Below are 20,997 nucleotides of genomic sequence, written 5' to 3'. Positions count from 1 at the left end.
GCTAATTTTTGTATTTTTAGTAGACATGGGGTTTCTTCATGTTGATCAGGCTGGTCTCAAACGCCTAGCCTCAAGTAATCCACCTGCATCGGCCTCCCAAAGTGCTGGCCACCAACACCTTTTTTTTTTTTTTTTTGAGACGGAGTTTTGCTCTTGTTGCCCAGGCTGGAGTGCAATGGCGTGATCTTGGCTCACCGTGACCTTTGCCTCCTGGATTCAAGCGATTCTCCTGCCTCAGCCTCCCGAGTAGCTGGGATTACAAGCATGCACCACCACACTCAGCTAATTTTGTATTTTTAGTAGAGAAGGGGTTTCTCCACGTTGGTCAGGCTGGTCTCGAACTCCCGACCTCAGGTGATCTGCCTGCCTCGGTCTCCCAAAGTGCTGGGATTACAGGCGTGAGCCACTATGCCTGGCCAATTTTTTGTATTTTAGTAGAGACAGTTTCACCATGGTGGCCAGCCTAGTCTCCAACTCCTGACCTCAGGTGATCCTCCCACCTCTGGCCTCCCAAAGTTCTGGGATTACAGGCATGAGCCACTGTGCTGGCCTAGGTTTCTTTTTTAATTCAAAAGATATATCCTTTTGAGGGAGGGAGTGGTAAGTATTGAATAAGGATCCTCCTTGTTCAATCATCCCTATTTCTCTCTCTCTCTCTCTTTTTTTTTTTTTTTGGAGACATGGTCTTGCTCTGTTGCCTAGGCTGGAGTGCAGTGGCACCGTCATAACTCAAGCAATCCTCCCACATCAGCCTCCCAAGTAGCTGGGACTACCGGCACTCACCACCACACCCAGCTAATTTTTGTATTTTTAGTGGAGACAGGGTTTCACCATGTTGGTCAGGCTGGTCTCAAACTCCTGACCTCTTGATCCGCCCACCTTGGCCTCCCAAAGTGCTAGGATTGCAGGCATGAGCCACGGCACCCAGCCTCCCTAAGGAGAGCTTTTACTTGGGATAATGAAATTTCTAGGCTGGGCGTGGTGGCTCATGCCTGTAATCCCAGCACTTTGGGAGGCCGAAGTGGGCAGATCACGAGGTCAGGAGATTAAGACCTTCCTGGCTAACCCCATACTATTAAACATACAAAAAATTAGCTGGGCACGGTGGTGGGCACCTATAGTCCCAGCTGCTCGGAAGGCTGAGGCAGGAGAATGGTGTGAACCCAGGAGGCGGAGTTTGCAGTGAGCCAAGATCATGCCACTGCACTCCAGCCTGGGCGATAGAGCAAGACTCTGTCTCAAAAAAAAAAAAAAAAAAAATTAATTAATTAAAAAAAAAAAAAGAAATTTCCAGCTGATGGTGATGACTGTGGCTTGGGGCAAACCAGCAATGATGTCAGTCAGCATGCCTCTAGCAGTTATTGCAAGTTACTCTGGGCCTCCACTGTGCTAAGTGCTTGATGTACATCATCTTATTTAATTTTTGCAGAAATCCTATGAAGTAGATTGTGTTGTTATCTACATTTTAGAGGTGAATAACAGAGACCCAGAGGGGTTAAATAACTTCTTTAAAGTTATCCTAAAGTCAGTGGATGATAGAGCGAGGTTGGTTGAACCCTTAATGGTGATACTGTACCATCCCCCCACCCAGAGGTTATAGCATCTAGACATTTTGTGCTGTGTTCATTCATTTATTGATCAATTATGTCTTGATTTCCTATTTTGTGTCAGGCACTGTGCTAGGGTTACGGTGGTGAACAACACAGACCATATCTCTGCCAGCCTGGAGTACATTCTAGTTGGGGTGTTCAGAGCTGGAAGAGTGGGAAAACATTAACAGAGATGGTGGGTGGGATTGGAGGCTTTGAGCAAGAGAAGGGTTGAGTCAGTTGCCCAGGGTGTGATTTAAACCTAGCTCTCTTTTCTAGCCTGGTTTGTGTAGCTGAGCTTTTACTGTTAAGTCCCTTCTTAGCCCTCAGAATCATTCCAGAATGAAAGACCATTCTGCTCACTGCCAGGCCTTTCGTAGAGCATACATCTGTTTTCACAGCCGGCCGAATACGGATATGCCATGCCACTTAGAAAGGCAGCTGCATCTCCCATCCAGAAGCTCCTCAGAAAGTTCCCTTGAGGATGAGGTGGGGCTTGGGGATGACTGGGTATTTCCAGTGTGTCCTCAGAATTCATCTTTGCCTTGGAAAGCTTTTTATTCAGATATAAATGGATTGCTGAACTGGGTGTGTTGGGTGTCGTCAAAGAAACTGATCAGGGCGGTAAAATGACTTTTTTTTTTTAGAAAAGAATTTCTTTGTGGATCTTCTCTGCATACAAACACTTTTATTAGGCCAGGCGTGGTGGCTCAGGCCTGTAATCCCAGTACTTTGGGAGGCTGAGGCGGACAGATCACCTGAGGTCAGGAGTTCGAGACCAGCCTGACCAACATGGAGAAACCCCGTCTCTACTAAAAATACAAAATTAGCTAGGTGTGGTGGCGCATGCCTGTAATCCCAGCTAATCAGGATCCTGAGGCAGGAGAATCACTTGCACCTGGGAGGCAGAGGTTGCAGTGAACGGAGATCGCGCCATTGCACTCCAGCCTAGGCAACAAGGGTGGAACTCTGTCTCACACACACAAAAATAAATAAAAAAAGAAACATTTTTATTTCTGCTAGAATAGGAGAGGAGCTGCAGGCAGTTTCTGTGAAGCAAAGTGTCAGAAGCACCACTGGTAGTTACAAGACATAGAGAGGAATTCCTGACCTCTCAAGTAATGGAACACTTTGGGGACACTGGAGTGGAAGAAAGTGATCTTTGCCCCTGCCAAATGTGCTCAGTGTGTTTGTGAGACTAACCCCGTGACTTCAGTGTCTTCAGAAAACATTTGATTGAGAAATGATTGTGTTTTTATGTGAAACTCTAGCAACATGTACATGAATAAACGTGAAGTATACACGCCCTTTAGGATAGAATGAACAGAACATTTCTAAACTTGCTGTGTTGAGGAAACAGGTTTAATAGAACTTAAACCTTGCTATTGGAAGGAAATCTCCTTATCATTTGGACTTTAAAATAGACTGGCTACTGATTTGTTTGACATAGTTTAGGTAAAATCCTGTTTGAAAATTAGGCCATGGGGTTGGACGCAGTGGCTCACACCTATAATCCCAAGTGCTTTGGGAGGCCAAGGAAGGAGGACTGCTTGAGGCCAGGAGTTCAAGACTAGCCTGGGCAACATAGACCCTATCGATATCTACAAAAATACACCATTAGCCAGCTATAATAGTGCATGCTGGTAGTCCTAGCTACCCAGGAGGCTGAGGCAGGAGACTGATCGAGCCTGAGAGGTTGAGGCTGCAGTGACCCACTGTATTCCATCCTGGGCAATAGAGCGATACCTGTCTCCAGAAAAAAAAAATTGGAGGAATGTGTGATTGTAGTTGGTACAGATTAAGTCCTTTTCTCCCAGGGACCAGCACTGAAAAGATCTTGGTGCCAAACTACTTAAGAGTGTTTTCCAGGTTCATTGGGGTTTAACTTCCAGAGTCTCTGACTGTGCTGTGTTGAACTTCCTTCCAAGGCTCTTTAGTTCCTTCCTCACCTCTTGGTTTCCCTTTTCAGGCCTCCTTGGAACAAAGCCAGGGCATGGTCTTTCATTCTAGAATGATTCTGTGAGGGCTTAGAAGGAATCTCTCGAGGGAGACCGTCATTATTCCCTTGGCCTGCTTTGGTCGGAGGTTGACTGCTGGACACTTTTCACTACCATGAACTATTCTGAATTCTAAACTGGGGCTGGGCACAGGGGCTCATTCCTGTAATCCCAGCACTTTGGGAGGCCAACGCAGGCAGATCAACTAAGGTCAGGGAGTTCGAGAGCAGCCTGGACAACATAGTGAAACCCTGTCTCTACTAAAAATACAAAAAAATTACCTGGGTGTGGTGGTGCGCGCTTGTAGTCCCAGCTACTCAGGAGACTGAGGAAGGAGAATTGCTTGAACCCGGGAAGCAGAGGTTGCAGCGAGCCGAGATTGGGCACTGCACTCCAGCCTGGGCGACAGAGTTAGACTGTCTCAAAAAAACAAACAAACAAAAAAAACTGTGGTGGGGGATCATTGAGTATGGTTATATTTCATTTTACAGACTCTTCTCAGAAGTCTATACAAAGTAAAAAGCTTTGGGTGAATTGGAGGGAGACAGGTGCTGCTGGGTTTTGTAAAGATTTTTAGACCAAGTCTTACTCTGTCAGCCAGGCAGGAGTGCAGTGGTGCAATCTCGGCTCACTGCAACCTCCACCTCCTGGGTTCAAGTGATTCTCCTGCCTTAGCCTCCCAAGTAGGTGGGATTACAGGCATGTGCCACCACACCCAGATAATTTTTATATTTTTAGTAGAGATGGGGTTTCACCACGTTGGCCAGGCTGGTCTCGATCTCCCGGCCTCAAGTGATCAATCTTCCTGGGCCTCCCAAAGTGCTGGGATTACAGGCGTGAGCCACCACGCCTGCCGTGTAAAGATTAATACAATATTAGATGGTTACTGAGAGCCAGCTATAAAGCCAATATGAATAATAATGTGTTTTGGCCAGGTGCAGATCACGAGGTCAGGAGATCGAGACCATCCTGGCTAACATGGTGAAACTTCGTCTCCCAAAAAATACAAAAAATTCTCCGGGCGTGGTGGCGGGCGCCTGTAGTCCCAGCTACTTGGGATGCTGAGGCAGGAGAATGGCGTGAACCCAGGAGGCGGAGCTTGCGGTGAGTGGAGATCGCACCACTGCATTCCAGCCTGGGAGACAGAGCGAGACTCCGTCTCCAAAAAAATAAAAAATTAATAATAATAATAATGTGTTTTGATTAGCAGGAGAAGGTTATCTGAAGCGAGCAGATCTTTCATTTTAGGTAGAATTTATTTCGATCTTACCGCATTGCTGAATCAGCCCCCAAATGAGCAATTCATAGGTGTAAGCCCAGCTGCTGCTGCTGTGCACCTGGGTGTTTTCCCAGTGGGCTGGTCTTTAATAATGGTTCACGTATCGAGTGCTTACTCCATGCCAGGCACTGTGCTATGCCTTTTGCATACTTTATCTCTTAGTCTGCTGAGTGTTGCTAGGAGCTAGACATCTGTTATTATCTCATTTCCCTGAGGCATTGAGTAGTTAAGTAACTTTCCCAAGGCCACACCATGGCAAAGCCTGTAGTGGCATTCATGTGTTTTGGAGTCGCCTGAGGCCTAGCAAGCTCAGGGAAGATGGAAGGCAAAAGTTGGGGAGGGGTGGCTTTGGTGTCCCTCCTGTGTTTGCTGTTGGTAAGGGCCAGTGACCATTTCAAACATGTTGTCAACTTGGATGGGGTGGCCACTTGGCCGAGCTCAGGGCCAGGTAACCTGTTTCACTCCAGGAATGGAGCAGCATGGGGTCAGTGAGTGTAGACAGGCCGAACAAGTAGAGCTGGAGCCTCGTTCCTTCTTGGCCCCTTCCTTTATCAAAGGGAATCCTCTTATTTTTCTCTACCTTTGCCTCCCTGACTGAAAACCAGTCTTGCTACCACCTAGGCTAGGCTGTTCTCTCCTTTCTGGCTTAGAGGAAAATACTCATGTGTTAAAGATGAATTTAGTAGTATATCAGGAAGCAAAGTAACATGAAAGGCAGAGAAGGAAGAAGTGAAGCATGGTTTCAGTGTGCCAGCATTTTCCCGAATATTTGTTTATTTGATTAATTAGCACGTGCAAAGATGGTTATAGCCTTCTTTTTTTTTTTTTTTCTTTTTTCCTTTTTTTTTTGAGATGGGGTCTCACTGTCACCCAGGCTGGAGCGCAGTGGCTTGATCTCAGCTCACTGCAAACTCTGCACAGGCTCAAGCAATTCTCCCACCTCAGCCTCCTGAGTAGTTGAGACTAAAGGCACGTGCCACAACGCCTGGCCAATTTTTTGTATTTTTAGTAGAGATGGGGTTTTGCTGTGTTGCCAAGGCTGGTCTCAAACCCCTGGGCTCAAGTGATCCATCTGCTTTGGCCTCCCACAGTGCTGGGATTATAGGTGTAAGCCACCATACCTGGCCTAGCCTCCTTTTACATGAAGAAAATGCAGTCGGTGCATGTTAAGGGATTGTTCACTGCTTCTCAGTAGAAACAAACAGCCTGGGACTTTGAGTTCCTCCTCCCAGGAGGATTATTTACACTGGACTCATCTATAGGCCCAACACATGGACATCCGCACTTGACACACCCCCAGACACCAAAAGCCTAAATGGTATCACCAAATGCAGGCAAGGAGTGTTTTCTTTCCATCCCATATGAGTTATTTTTGTGTGTGTGTGTGTGTGTATATATATATATATATCATTTGTTGGACACTTAATATGAATCCCGAGACATTTAATTCTTTCCCTAAATGTTCCCCTATCCCCACTTTCAGATGCTTGCTCTTAGATAATCTGGATAGCAGTGGCTGTTTTGTTTGTGAAGAGTCACGACAGAGTAGATTTCCGTGGGGAGGAAATCGCTAGGCCCGGTCTTCCCTACCAGGCCTGGTGGAGCAGGTGGAGGCTCTTGCCGCAGCCGCCCTGACCTCACCTGACTCCATGCTGGTGGAGCTTTACAGAGCTTTCGTTTTGTTTCTCTTGCTGATCAACGTAGCAGCTTGGGACCAGGCTGGCTGAGTGACACGGGTCCAAAATGGGCTGTTCTGTGTAACTTCTTGTTTCTCTCTGTTGTCTGCTAGATCACTTAGCCCATCACCAAGTTCATGAAATGCTGCTGTGTGTTCAGCCCTGTGGAAGATGTATGGTGGGAAAAGTGTGCAAGGTGCCTGGTGTGTCTTCACTCACTCATTCACTCCGCAGCCGCACACTGAGCTCCTCTTGTGTGCCAGGCGTTGTCCTGAGTGCTCTGCACGTAAAGATAAGGTAGACACGGCCCTGCGGTCATGGTTCTAGTGAAGGGCGCTGTCACTGTAGCTGGCATTCAGTGAACTGTTAGTATTATCAGCAATATTCAGGCTCTTAATAATGAAACAATAGTGATGTCATTAATAGAATAATGAGTGGTTTACTTTTTTTTTTTTCAGTTAGAGTCTTGCTCTGTCGCCCAGGCTGGAGTGCAGTGGTACGATCTTGGCCCACTGCAGCCTCCACCTCTTGGGCTCAAGTGATTCTCGTGTCCCAGCCTCCTGAGTAGCTAGGACTACAGGCGTGAATGACTATACCCAGCTAATTTTTTGATTTTGTAGAGTTGGGGTCTTGCTATGTTGCTTAAGGTAGTCTTGAATTCCAGGGCTCAAGCGATCCTCCTGTCTTGGCCTCCCAAAGCACGGGGATTTGGTTTACTATCTTGATGAGATTATAGGAAACAGGTTTATCATATTTTCACACTGAGTGGTCTGTATATTTCTCTGTTATCAAACAAGCAGACTCGAGAATCAGAAGGTGTTCACCTCTATAATCCTAGTACTTTGGGAGGCGGAGGGGCAGGTCACCTGAGGTCAGGAATTTAAGACCAGCCTGGCAAATATGGCGAAATCCCATCTCTACTAAAAGTACAAAAAAAATTAGCTGGGTGTGGTGACACGTGCCCATAATACCAGCTACTCTGGAGGCTGAGGCAGGAGAATGGCTTGAATCCAGAAGGTAGAGGTTGCAGTGAGCTGAGATTGTGCCCTGGACTCCAGCCTGGGTGACAGAGCGAAATCCTGTCTCAAAAAAAAAAAAAAAAAAAAAAGGGGGCCAGGCGCAGTGGCTCACGCCTGTAATCCCAGCACTTTGGGAGGCCGAGGCAGGCAGATCACGAGGTCAGGAGATTGAGACCATCCTGGCTAAAACGGTGAAACCCCGTCTCTACTAAAAAATACAAAAAATTGACCGGGCGAGGTGGTGGGCGCCTGTAGTCCCAGCTACTCGGGAGGCTGAGGCAGGAGAACGGCGTGAACCCGGGAGGCGGAGTTGCAGTGAGCCGAGATCACGCCACTGCACTCTCAGGCTGGGCGACAGAGTGAGACTCCATCTCAAAAAAAAAAAAAAAAAAAAAACACAAACAAACACACAAACACAAACACACAAAAAAAAACAGAAAAAAAAAAAAAGAAAAAATCAGCAACGTGTTTTATTCTCTGTTGGCTGGAAGATACTTGATGTGAAGCTTCCTGGGAAACTCCTTTCACCTGAGTAGCCATAAGCTCTTCGAGTTAGGAGCTTTGACCCTGGGCTTCTGTGTTCTGAGAATAGGAGTTCTGAGCATCTTTCAGGAGCTCCAGTCTGGGCTCGCACTGGCCCTAGGTATCTTTCTTCATGGCCTGGCTTTTTATAAGGACTGCAGTGTTCTTTAAACTGTTAGGAAGAGAATTATGGTAGATGAGGTTTGACCAATATGTTAACTTGGCTAAGTGCTGTGGCTCACACCTGTAATCCCAGCACTTTGGGAGGCCAAGGCAGGTGGATCGCCTGAGGTCAGGAGTTTGAGACCAGCCTGGCCAACAGAGTGAGACCCAGTCTCTACTAAAAATACCAAAATTAGCCAGGCGTGACAGCGCGTGCCTGTAATCGCAGCTACTCGGGAGTTTGAGGCGGGAGAATCACTTAAACCCAGGAGGTGGAGGTTGTAGTGAGCCAAGATCACGCCACTGCACTCCAGCCTGGGCCACAGAGCAAAAACTCTGTCTCAGAAAACAAAACCAAAACCAAAACTGTATTGAGATGTAATCCACATACCATAAAATTCACCAGTTTAAAGTATATAATTCAGTATTTTTAGTATGTTCATAAAGTTGTACAATCCTTACCACTATCTAATTCTGGAATATTTTCATTTTTCCAAATAGAAACCCAGCTTTAGCAGTCTCTCCCTCCTCCCTCCTCCCTCTAGCCTCTAGCAACCACTAATCTGCTTGCTGTCTGTGAATCTGCCTGCTCTGGACGTTTCATATAAATGGAATCGTACACTATGTGGTCTTTTGTGTGTGGCTCCTTTCACTTACCATGTTTTCAAGGTTCATCTGTGTTGTAGTGTGTATCAGCACTTCATTCTTTTTTGTTGTAGTTACCCCAGCAATGTCAAGCAAATATTGTTTGATAGCCAGCTACGTTCATTTCACAAAAACGTTTTCCCAACATTTCTACCTAAATGTTATTAGGTAACAATGAAATTTGTATTCTCTCTTTTTTTTTTTCCGAGACCGAATTGTGCTTTGTCCCCCAGGCTGGAGTGCAGTGGTGCGATGTCAGCTCGCCGCAACCTCTGCCTCCTGGAGTGCAGTGGTGCGATGTCAGCTCACCGCAACCTCTGCCTCCTGGGTTCAAGCGATTCTCATGCCTCAGCCTCCTGAGTAGCTGGGATTACAGGCATGTGCCACCATGCCTGGCTAATTTTGTATTTTTAGTAGAGACGGGGTTTCACCATCTTGGCCAGACTCATCTTGAACTCTTGATCTTGTGGTTCACCCGCCTCAGCCTCCCAAAGTGCTGGGATTACAGGCATAAGCCACCGCGCCTGAATGAAATTTGTATTGTTTCTATAGGGAAAATATTTGCACTTTAGCCTCTCCATATGATAATTGGGGGTGGGATGTAGGTACAGAACTCTCACTTGTCCACGTTATAAGCACATTTGGAGGGCTGAATTATTAATAAATACTTTGGAAATATACAGAATATTACAAATTCTATAATTACAATTGTGAAAAGCATTTTAACGTCTTTAGATGAGATTGGGTGTGTTCAGGGTGGTATGGCCATAGACAGTGTCTTTAGAATAAGAGAAATGTGACTGTATTTTGCATACTTTTCTCATTGTTTCAGTCTAAGGTTAGGTAAGTGAAAAATAAAAGACTACTGTGGATTTTAGGAAAATCTGCTATCGTAATAGTTTTCTCCACTAAAAGCTGATTGAAATGATTCAGGATACATTTTCCAATAAAATCTTTCAGATGTATGATTCCCTTCAAATTTGCTAGTCTTATCTATTTTCTGACCAATCCTAACAAGTCAATAGGGAAATAGTATAGTGAAAAGAAAAAAAAACAACCAATACTAGGTCAGTAGATATTACTTCAATACAATGAACATCATTTCGCAACAGCAGGAATATGCAGCCTTGCTGTAGCATTCAAAGCCCCCTCTGAAGTTTAAGAAAGATTTAGGAAGACTGTGAAAGGAGGAAGTGGCACAGTCATGACAGAAAACAATCAAGGCATAGATAGGAATTTCTGCCAAGTCAGGTCAAAGTGAGAACATAAGAAATGTCCCAAAGGTGAGAATAACCGACGCATATTGAAGTAAGGGGTGGAAGTGGCTCATTCCTTTTTATGACTGCATAGTGACTCAGTGTATGGATATACCACATTTTATCAGTTGATGGGTATTTGGGCTGTTTTCACTTCTTTGGCTGTTGTGAATAATGCTGCTGTGAACATTGACGTACTTAGAAGATTTGTGTGGACATGTGTGTTCAGTTCTCTTGGGTATATAGCTAGGAGTGGACAAGCTGTTTTCCGGACTGGCTATGTGATTTTACATTCCCACCGGAAGTGCATGAACGTTGTGATTTCTGTACATCCTTGCCAATGCTTGTTGTCTTTTTTTTTTTTAGAGACAGGGCTTCTGTCGTCTGTCACTCAGCCTGGAGTGCAGTGGTGCAATCATGGTTCACTGCAGCTTCAAACTCCTGAGCTCAAACGATCCTCTTGCTTTGGCCTCCTGAGTAGCTAGGACTGCAGGCGCATACCACCATGCCCAGCTAATTTTTAATTTTTTTTGTAGAGACAGAGGTTTCTCTATGTTGCCCAGGCTGGTCTCAAACTCCTGGCCTCAAGCTGTCCTCTCTTTTTTGCCTCCCAAAGTACTGGGATTATAGGCGTGAGCCACCGTGCCCAGCCGCTTGTTGTCTTTTGGTCGTAGTCGGTCTGGTGGATATGCAGTGATAGTTCACTGTAGTTCTGATTTGCATTTCTCAGTGACTCAGGACTTGGAGCATCTTTTCAGATGCTTACTGGTTGCTTGCATATCTTTTGTGGAGAAATGTCTATTCAGATTCTTTGCCTACTTTTTAATTGGGTTGCTTATCTTCATTGTTGAGTTGTAAGATTTCTTTGTATGTTTGGAATACTAGTCTTATTAGATTTATTTTATGTTATTTTATTTTATGTTATTTTATGTTATTTTGTGTTATTTTATTTTATTTTATTTTATTTGTTTGAGACAGGTTCTTGTTCTGTCACCCAGGCTGGAGTGCAGTGGCACAATCTCAGCTCACTGCAGTCTGCCTCCTGGGTTCAAGCAATTCTCCCGCCTCAGCCTCCCGTGTAGCTGGGATTTCAGGCACGTGCCACCACACCCGGCTAATTTTTGTATTTTTAGTAGAGACTTTTATTTAGTTTCACCATGTTGACCAGGCTGGTATGGAACTCGTGACCTCAAGTGATCTGCCCGCCTGGGCCTCCCAAAGTGCTGGGATTACAGGCCTGAGCCACCTCACTTGGCCCCACCCCCCTTTCTTTTTTTTTTTTTGAGGCAGGGTCTCATTCTGTTTCCCATGCTGGAGTGCAGTAGTGCTATCACAGCTCACTGCAGCCTCAAACTTCTGGGCTCGAGGGATCCTCCCTCCTCAGCCTCCCTTAGTAAGTGCCACTGTCACATGCGTGAACCACCACACCTGGCCTTGTCTGTTTTTTCTTTTGTTACTTGTGCTTGTGTTGTCCTATCTAAGAAGCTAAGGCCTAATCCAAAGTCACAAAGGTTAATTACTTTGTTTTCCTCTAAGAGTTTTATGGTCTTAGCTCTTTTTTTTGTTTTGTTTTGTTTCTTTTCTTTTTTTCTTTTTTCTTTTTATAGTTTTAGCTCTTTTCATGGCCACTAAGTTATTTCCCTGACTAAAGCTTCAGAGGTTCCTTTGAGCTGTTTGCTAAGGGTGGAGGTGGGAGCTATTATCCTGCAACTTCCTTTTCTTGACAATTCAATCAAGTTCCTTGTCCCTGCAAAGCATTTATTCTTGTAGGTGTTTCTAGTGCTTTTACAGTTTCTATACTTCATAGTCTTTTTTATTTTATTTTTTTTGCAGGTAACAAATGAAGAGGACTTCATTAGAAAATTGGACTGCAAACCTGATCAGCATCTGAAAGTGGTTTCCATTTTTGGAAATACTGGCGATGGAAAGTCTCATACTCTCAACCACACTTTCTTTTATGGTCGTGAAGTCTTCAAGACCTCCCCTACCCAGGAGTCCTGCACTGTGGGAGTGTGGGCAGCCTATGACCCAGTTCACAAAGTAGCAGTGATCGATACGGAAGGGCTCCTAGGGGCCACCGTGAATCTAAGCCAGAGAACACGGCTGCTGCTTAAGGTCCTGGCCATCTCAGACCTTGTCATCTATCGAACTCATGCAGACCGGCTGCATAACGACCTCTTCAAATTCCTTGGGGATGCCTCAGAAGCTTATCTGAAGCACTTCACCAAGGAGCTCAAGGCCACCACTGCTCGCTGTGGCCTGGATGTCCCTTTATCCACCCTGGGCCCTGCAGTTATCATCTTTCATGAGACTGTGCACACCCAACTACTGGGCTCTGGTGAGTGGATGGGGTACAGTGTCACAGCTCGACCTTTATGGGTACAAGGAGGTAGCTATTTGGGCTACAGTAGCAACTTATTGGTAGTGGATTGCCAGAAGATTTCTGTCCAAAGAAGACATGGAAAGTGTTTGAAGGAGGATGGAGTGATCAAACATATCAAGCTGCTCATAGGTCAACTAGCATAAGGATTGAGAATTGCCAGTTGGCTTTGGCAATATATAAGTCCTTTCTGGATAAGACCTATTCGCTGAGATGGTGGGGGGTAAAAGCTTGATCAGAGTGGGATCAAGAGAAAATAGAACGAAGCCAGGTACAGTGGCAAGTGCCTGTAATTATAGCTACCTGGGAGGCTCATGTGGGAGAATCCCTTGAGCCCAAGAGATAGAGGTCAGCCTGGGCAACATAGTGAGGCCTTGTCTCTAAAAAAAATAATAAGATTAGGAGAAGAATTTCTGTGGTGAGTTTATTCGGCTCTTTGACAGAGCTATACAGATCTTTTCTATAAAGCAAAGAAGAACAATGAAATTGTAGCTAGAGGCTGATGTGGGATTTCAAGGGATTTTTCTTTTTTAAAATTTAAGATATGAGGTATTGCAGATATTTATGTACTGATGAGAATGATTCATTAGAGAGGGAAGAATGTAGATGTAAGAGCAGAAACGGTTGGAGTGATGCATGAGTGGAAGGGTCAGCCTTAGGACCATGGACAGTTCATCCATAACACTGGGAAAGAAAGTAGAAGATATGGACATGGTCGCAGATAAGTAGATGGTGTGGACATGGGAAGTGTGTGTGTAAGTTCTTATTTGTTTTCTTAGAGAAATAGGAAGCCAGATCGTCACCTGAGTGGTTGGAGGATGAGGGAAAGGTGCAATAACGGATTAGATTGGAGGGGAGCAGTAATTTTGGCCCCTGAAACAATTGCAGTCTTCACTTGTTCATTCAGTCATCAGAGTTTATTGAGTGCATATGTCATGTGCTGAGCACTGAGGCATAGAGCAGAAAAAACACTTCTTGTCTTTGAAGAGCTCACAGTCTACTTGGGGCGACCACACAGTGTTCTGTTCTGTAGTAGATGTAGGTACGGAGCTGTGGGAGTCCGGAGCAGGGATGCTATATGTTATGGAATCTAGGAAAGAAGAGGCAACATTTGAGCTCTGAGAGACTTGGCTAGATGGAGGAGGGGAAGAAGATGCTCTAGGAAGAGCAAACTCCTAGTAGCCTCAAGGAACAAGTTGTGTTCAGAGAACTGCAGGTAGCGCTGGGTGTGGTGGCTCACACCTATAATCTCAGCACTTTGGGAGGCCAAGGCAGGAGGATCCCTTGAGCCTTAGAGGTTGAGGCTGCAGTTAGCTGTGATCGTGTTATTGCACTCCAGCCTGGGCAATAGTGAGACCCTGTCTCAAAAAAAGAAGGAAAGAAAAAAGAGACAAGGGAAGTAGTTCTGCAGTATGCTTCCAAAATTCCATTCTAACTCTCTTTGATGCATTCTCCATGTAGCATCCAGAGTGATCTTTTCAAAACCTTAATTTATACTTCAGGTCATGTAATACTCCTGCTTGCAACCTGTCATTGGCTTCGGACTACATCAAAATCCAAACTCCTAAATGTAGTGCCATCACTTTAACTCCTGCCTTTGTCTCTGACCTCCTCTAGTTACCCCTCTTCATTCTCCCCCTGCCCACTGAATGCAGCCCCTCACCTGCCACCCCCACTGCCTTGTCTGAAGCATGGCTTGTGTGGGAGGGAATGATGGAGAGATTCAGGGATCAGATCATGGGTGGCCTTGACTCAGTTCTCAAGTATGGCAGAAGTCCATGAAGGATCTTAAGCAGAGAGTGAGAAGATCAGATCTATATTTTCAAAAGATTCTCTGGCAACCTATTGCAGCATGACTGAGGCAGGGGGACCGGTCAGCAGGATATCAAGTCAGTCAAGTGAGAAGTGGTTGGGATTCAGCCAGGGCGGTGGCAGTACGAGAGAACTGGACAGAGCAGGCCATAAAGGAGGTTGAATCTGAAGGACTGCACCAGTTGATTCTGGTGGTACCAATGACACATGCCCTGTAGAAAAGACAAGGCATGTAAACGTTCCCCATTGAAGGAGCAGATTAATTAGCAGGTGCCTCGAAGAAAAGGAGAGGAGGTGAGAAATGCTGACTTTCAGCTGCCTCCTGTGATCAATACTTTTATGCCACTTCGGATCTTTACAGTGTTGGTGAGGGGAACGTTTAATTGCCAGTCAGGATTTTGAAATAACCAGCCCCTTAAAAGGTATTGTATTTTAGGCTGAGCGTGATGACTCATGCCTGTAATCCCAGCACTCTGGGACGTTGAGGCGGGAGGATCACTTGAGCCCAGGAGTTAGAGACTAGCCTGGGCAAAATAGCGAGACCCTGACTCTACAAAAAATTTAAAAGTTAGCCAGATGCAGTGGTACATACCTGTGGTCCCAGCTCTTTGGGAGGCCGAGGCAGGTGGCTCACCTGAGGATCAGAGTTTGAGACCAGCCTGGCCAACATGGTGAAACCCCGTCTCTACTAAAAATACAAAAATTAGCCAAGCGTATGGTGGTGGGCACCTGTAATCCCAGCTACTCAGGAGGCTGAGGCAGGAGAATCGCTTGAACCCTGGAGGTGGAGGTTGCAGTGAGCCGAGATTGCACCACTGCACTCCATCCAGCCTGGGCAACAGAGTGAGACTTTGTCTCAAAAAGCGAGTAAGTAAGTAAGTAAAAAAATAGATAAATAAAAAGGAAATTAAAAAGTCCTTTCAACCTTTATCATCAAAACATTTATTGAATCCATCTGCACTATGGCTGCCCGAGTTTCTGGACACATGATGAGAGTGTGGACAAGCAAATACCCTTATACATTGGTCATTTGCCCAGAGTTTTCTCACAAAAGATCAGCATTTCCAAAGTACAGAGAATTGTAAAAGTTCCTCAGTAAGGTGATTAGTTAAGTATATCCACAGGATCAAAGACTGTATTGCTGCTTTTCAGTGTATTGTGACAAGGACAGGTACTTACAGTATGTTATTAAGTGAGAAAAGAGCAAGTCGCATATATATGTTGCTAAGTCTGTAGGAAAAATGTCTGAAAGGGCCAACGTTGAGCTGTGGTTACTTTCGGGAAGTAGGTGAGAGCAGAGGACATAATTTCTTTCCTTTTATGCTTTGGCACATCTAGATTTTTCCCACAAGGAATGGGTTTTTGGGAAAAAAGACTCCTCCTTGAAGTATAATGTGCGTATAGAACAGTGCACATCATATCAAGAGTATCATGTGATGAGTTTTCACTGCCTGAATGCCCCTGCGTACTCAACGCTAGACCTTGGGACACCAGCCCTCATAGAAGCCCTCCTCACGCCCTTTACCAGGAAAGGGTAACCTGAGTTCTGACAACATAGATTAGTTCTGCCTGATTATGTACTTCATATATATTGAGTCAGAGTATCTTTTTTTTTGGGACGCAGTCTCGCTCTATCACCCAAGCTGGAGTGCAGTGGTGCTATCCCAGCTCACTGCAACCTCTGCCTCCCGGATTCTAGCAATTCTTCTGCCTCAGCCTCCTGAGTAGCTGGGATTACAGGTGTGCCCCACCAGGCCTGACTAATTTTTGTATTTTTAGTAGAGATGGGGTTTCACCACGCTGGCCAGGCTGGTCTCTCAAACTCCCGACCTCAGGTGATCCACCCAATTCAGCTTCCCAAAGTGCTGGGATTACAGGTGTGAACCAGTGCACCCACCCGTATCTTACTTTTTTTTGAGACGGAGTCTCCCTTTGTCACCAGGCTGGAAGTGCAGTGACATGATCTTGGCTCACTGCAACCTCCACCTCCCAGGTTCAAGCGATTCTCCTGCCTCAGCCTCCCGAATAGCTGGATTACAGGGGCCTGCCACCGCTCGGCTAACTTTTGTATTTTTTAGTAGAGATGGGGTTTCACCATGTTGTCCAGGATGGTCTCCATCTCTTGACTGCGTAATCCACCCGCCTCGGCCTCCCAAAGTGTTGGGATTACCGGCGTGAGCCACCTCGCCCGGCCGTGTATCTTACTTTTATAATGAAAGATTTTGTTGTTGTTGTTTGAGACAGAGTTTCACTCTTGTCTCCCAGGCTGGAGTGCAGTGGTACGATTTCGGCTCACTGCAACCTCCGCCTCCTGGTGGAGAATTACTTTTCAAGTGATTCTCCTGCCTCAGCCTCCAGACTAGCTGGGATTACAGGCATGCGGCACCATGCCTGGCTAATTTTTTTGTATTAGTAGAAACAGGGTTTCACCATGTTGGCCAGGCTGAACTCCTGACCTCAGGTGATCCGCCCACCTTGACCTCCCAAAGTGCTGGGGTTACAGGCGTGGGTCACTGTGCCTGGCCTACTTTTCTTTTCTTTTTTTTTTTAATGTCTCTCACTACCCATGTGCCTATGTTTCTGCTTGTGTAGATCACCCCTCAGAGGTGCCAGAGAAGCTCATCCAGGACCGGTTCCGGAAGCTGGGCCGCTTCCCTGAAGCCTTTAGTTCCATTCACTACAAGGGAACCAGGACTTACAACCCTCCCACGGACTTTTCTGGGCTTCGGCGTGCTTTGGAGCAGCTACTAGAAAATAACACCACCCGCTCTCCCCGGCACCCGGGAGTCATCTTCAAAGCCCTGAAGGTCAGTTGGCTTGTGCCCCAAGGGCTTCTCATTGGGGTGCCAGTGGGTGGCAAGAACATTCAGTTTGTCAGCTTTTGTGGTGCTGGTGATTGGAAATCTGGGTGGAAAGAGGTTATAAGAAGCGGAAGCACATGAATGGAGTCTGCACCTGTCAGATGCTTTCATCTTGCCAGGAGTGCAAATATGGGGAAGTCATGAGTGATAATAAAAAAAAGTGCCTGGTCCTCAGCTAGGAGAAAAACCAGGCTCTTAGAGAATAGGAGGAAGCACTCATTTCTGGCTGGTGTGGCTCAGCCCTGGCGAGTTGGTGTCATGTTGAGTCTCACTTAATCTGGACAGCCTTTATGCTTTTCTTAATGGTGACTCACTGTGTTTTTCATATCTAAATTAATTTATTCATAGAGGAAACTTTTTGTTATCATTAAAAGTGGAAAACTAGTATCACAGGTAGAATTTTTTTTTTTTTTTTTGTTCCGGGGGCATTTAGGAGCAGAGGTTTAATAGGCAAAAGACAGAGAAAGAACAGCAGGTCTCACGAGAGAGAGACCGGCACCTGAATGGGACTTCCCCCCAGAAGTAGAAAATTACCAAAACAAAACACAAAAATAGATACACAATAACACTACCATTTATTATATACCAAAGTTCAGAGTACTCTATATGGATTAGTTCCCTTCATCCTTACACCAACTCCCTGAGTTAAGTACTGTTAACATCCTCATTTGCAGATGAGGAAACGGAGGCACCAAGAGATGAAGTAATTGGTTATACACAGTTACTGAGTGACAGCAGGCCTAAACCCTGGCCAGTTTATGCTAGAGCTCCTTCTCATAACCATGAAGGCTGTACTGCCTCTCAGCAAATAAAATTGCATGTTATTCCTTAGCTAGAGACTATTAAGCATGGAAGGTTCTCAGACTGGGGCCTGTTTTTTCTTTCTTTAAGAGGGAGATTTACGGCCAGGCACGGTGGCTCACGCCTGTAATTCCAGCACTTTGGGAGGCCGAGGTGGGTGGGTCACTTGAGGTCAAGCGTTTGAGATCAGCCTGGCCAACATGGTGAAACCCCCTTTCTACTAAAAATACAAAAAAATTAGCCGGGCATGGTGGCGCACTCCTGTAATCCTAGCTACTAGGGAGGCTGAGGCAGGAGAATTGCTTGAACCCGGGAGGCGGAGATTGCAGCGAGCCGAGATCACCCTACTGCACTCCAGCCTGGGAGACAGAGCGAGATGCTGTCTTAAAAAAAAAAAGAAAAAAAAAAAAAAAAAAGAGGGAGATTTGGCCTCTTAGAGAGAGGTGGAGATTAAATGAAAGCATACTTAAGAAACAAAGTACTTGTTATATAGTAAAAATGTTCAGTGAATGTTAATTGTGAGTAATATTAAGGAAAAACTATGGAAAATGATTAATTTGAATAATTCATGAAATACATACATTTCCAATTAGAATTTGAAGTTCAAGTGCACTTAATTGTATTGGCTAATAATATCCTTGTAGTGGCTCAAAGGCAGTCAAAGTGGAAGATTACACTTACGTAATGCAAACATTCTGAAAAGACGCTGAATCAGGCAAAGGGCTGTAAATCTGATCACTGTGCATTAAAAGGCAAATAGGCCAGAGGCTGGATTATAGCAGCTCCTTTGCTCTTCTGGAAGCTAACCCAGATTAATGTTTAAATAAGACCATCAGGGACACTGAGCACTCTAAACTGTAATTAGTGCTCAGATATTTTTTTCCCCTCAGGAGTCTTGGATGTCCTACCTCAGGCCAATTTATTACCGGCTTTGAGAAAAATAGTTACACTGTATTCTTCCAAGGTGGTAAGATTCACCAAGCTTTCTGTGATTAAAATGAACCTGGTCTGTCGGGTGAAGTGGCTCATGCCTGTCATCCTTCCCAGCACTTAGAGAGGCGAAGGCAGGCAGATCACATGAGGCTAGGAGTTCGAGGCCAGCCTGGCTAACATGGTGAAACCTGTGTCTATTAAAAATACAAAAGTTAGCCGGGCGTGGTGGTGGATGCTTGTAATCCTAGCTACTAGGTAGGCTGAGGCAGGAGAATCGCTTGAACCTGGGAGGCGGAGGTTGCAGTGAGCTGAGATGGCGCCACTGTACTCTAGCCCAGGCAACAGACCAAGACTCCGTCTCAAAAAAAAAAAAAAAAAAAGAAAAGAAAAAACGCTGGGCGTGGTGGCTCATGCTTGTAATCTCAGCACTTCGGGGGGCGGATGGATCACTTGAGGTCGGGAGTTCGAGACCAGCCTGACCAACATGGAGCAACCATGTCTCTACTAAAAATGCAAAATTAGCTGGGCTTGGTGGCGCATGCCTGTAATCCCAGCTGCTCGGGAGGCTGAGGCAGGAGAATTGCTTGAACTTGAGAGGCGGAGGTTGCAGTGAGCAGAGATCTCACCATTGTACTCCATCCTGGGCAACAAGAGTGAAACTCCGTCTCAAAACAAAAAAAGAACCTGGTCAGCTGGAATTCTGATGATTCCCAGTAACTGGCATCCCCCAAATTTTACCAAGATCTGACATTTTCTATTCTCTGAGTTGTAGAGGCTGTGCTGTACTGAGCTGTGGGACTGACTGCTTTTGTCTATGGGAAGGAGTCATTTGTTTAAGCTTGCGATTTGGGTTCTCCCCAGAGAATTGTGCAGTTGTTGCAGTTTACCCAAATCTTTGAAAAAATTGGTTTTGTACTTTCTTGTTTTAACATCCTTTAAATTAAAATGCTTAATTCTCTGGTTATCACTCTAATAGCCACCTTTAAGGTCTGCCTTAGGCAAATTGACCAAGTAGAGTTTTATTGTTGTTAAAATAGACTCTAAAGTTTTCATAGTTCACATCAGTGTATAATATAAATGGCTATGTTTTCTTCTCCACTTACTTTTATTTTGTTTTATGCTGTTGTATTAATTTTTGTATTAGTAGCCTGAGTCGTTTTGAGATAGAAGAGCTGGGGTGGGTATAAACAGATAAATGATACATGCCAGAATAATTTGTTTGACTTCTTGAATCTACCGTTTTTTTTCTTTTTTCTTTCTTTTTTTTTTTGAGACAGGGTCTCGCTCTGTCGCCCAGGCTGGAGTGCAATGGTGTGATCACAGCTCACTGCACTCCAGACTCTCACAGCCACTGCACCAGGCCCCAAGAGCTTTTAACTCCATGCTATATTCCTTCCCAATAGTTATTTCACTTCTAAAGAGGTCAGAGGATGTGACCATTTTAAAAGGTTCCTGATACATACTGTCAGTTATATTTAAGTATTTGGTTATTTTAATTAAAAAAGAGACATCATTTAAAAAATTATAAAAGCAATGCATGTTCATGATAAACAATTCAAGTACTGCAGAATGTATGAGACTTAAGTCCCCTTTCCTTCCCCTACCTCCCCCCTCCTCAGTCTGAAGAGGTAACTCTTAATACTTTCTCATATAAGTGTCTAGAAATTTTCATTGCTGTGTAACCACATGCATGAGTATATGTTTATAACGTATGTTTTTCTTCCTGAATAAATGGGATCATAGTAAAGTTAAATCCTTTTCTCCTGCCCAGTATCCTTTTCTAACTCTGCAGATAACCATTATTAGTAGTTTATTATATATGCTTATAGAAATTGCAAATGCTGGCTGGGTGCTGAGGCTCACACCTGTAATCCCAGCACTTTGGGCAGCTGAGACAGGCAGATCACGAGGTCAGGAGTTCAAGAGCAGCCTGGCCAACATAGGGAAACCCCGTCTCTACTAAAAATACGAAAATTAGCTGGGTGTGGTTGCGGGTGCCTGTAGTCCCAGCTACTTGGGACGCTGAGACAGGAGAATGGCTTGAACCCTTGGAGGTAGAGGTTGT

General features: G+C 45.1%; 2 protein-coding genes across 5 annotated transcripts in view; one reads left to right on the top strand and one right to left on the bottom strand.

The window, feature by feature from the left end:
- The window catches only part of ZFYVE1 (zinc finger FYVE-type containing 1), a 60,348-nt gene that overhangs the window by 19,806 nt on the left and 19,545 nt on the right, over positions 1–20,997 (top strand). For all 3 annotated transcript variants that reach the window (XM_017882786.1, XM_017882789.1, XM_017882787.1), the window contains exons 3-4: positions 11,979–12,483; positions 16,930–17,144. In XM_017882786.1, coding sequence (XP_017738275.1) covers positions 11,979–12,483; positions 16,930–17,144 — 720 coding nt within the window. The remainder of the gene's footprint in view (positions 1–11,978; positions 12,484–16,929; positions 17,145–20,997) is intronic.
- Positions 8,079–20,997, bottom strand: part of DCAF4 (DDB1 and CUL4 associated factor 4) — a 77,859-nt gene continuing 64,940 nt past the window's right edge. The window contains exon 15 of one of the 2 annotated variants that reach the window (XR_001887456.1): positions 8,079–8,254. The gene's annotated coding sequence lies outside the window, so the exon portion shown is untranslated. Of the gene's footprint in view, positions 8,255–13,437; positions 13,616–20,997 lie in introns of those variants that run through there. The other variant, XR_001887455.1, reaches the window with a different exon arrangement.

Source organism: Rhinopithecus bieti, unplaced genomic scaffold (genome assembly GCF_001698545.2).
Source record: "Rhinopithecus bieti isolate Rb0 unplaced genomic scaffold, ASM169854v2 scaffold_13259, whole genome shotgun sequence".
Classification (NCBI taxonomy): Eukaryota; Metazoa; Chordata; class Mammalia; order Primates; family Cercopithecidae; genus Rhinopithecus; species Rhinopithecus bieti.
The sequence above is the reverse complement of the archived record's forward strand: the minus strand, read 5'-3'. Positions and strand labels throughout refer to the sequence as shown.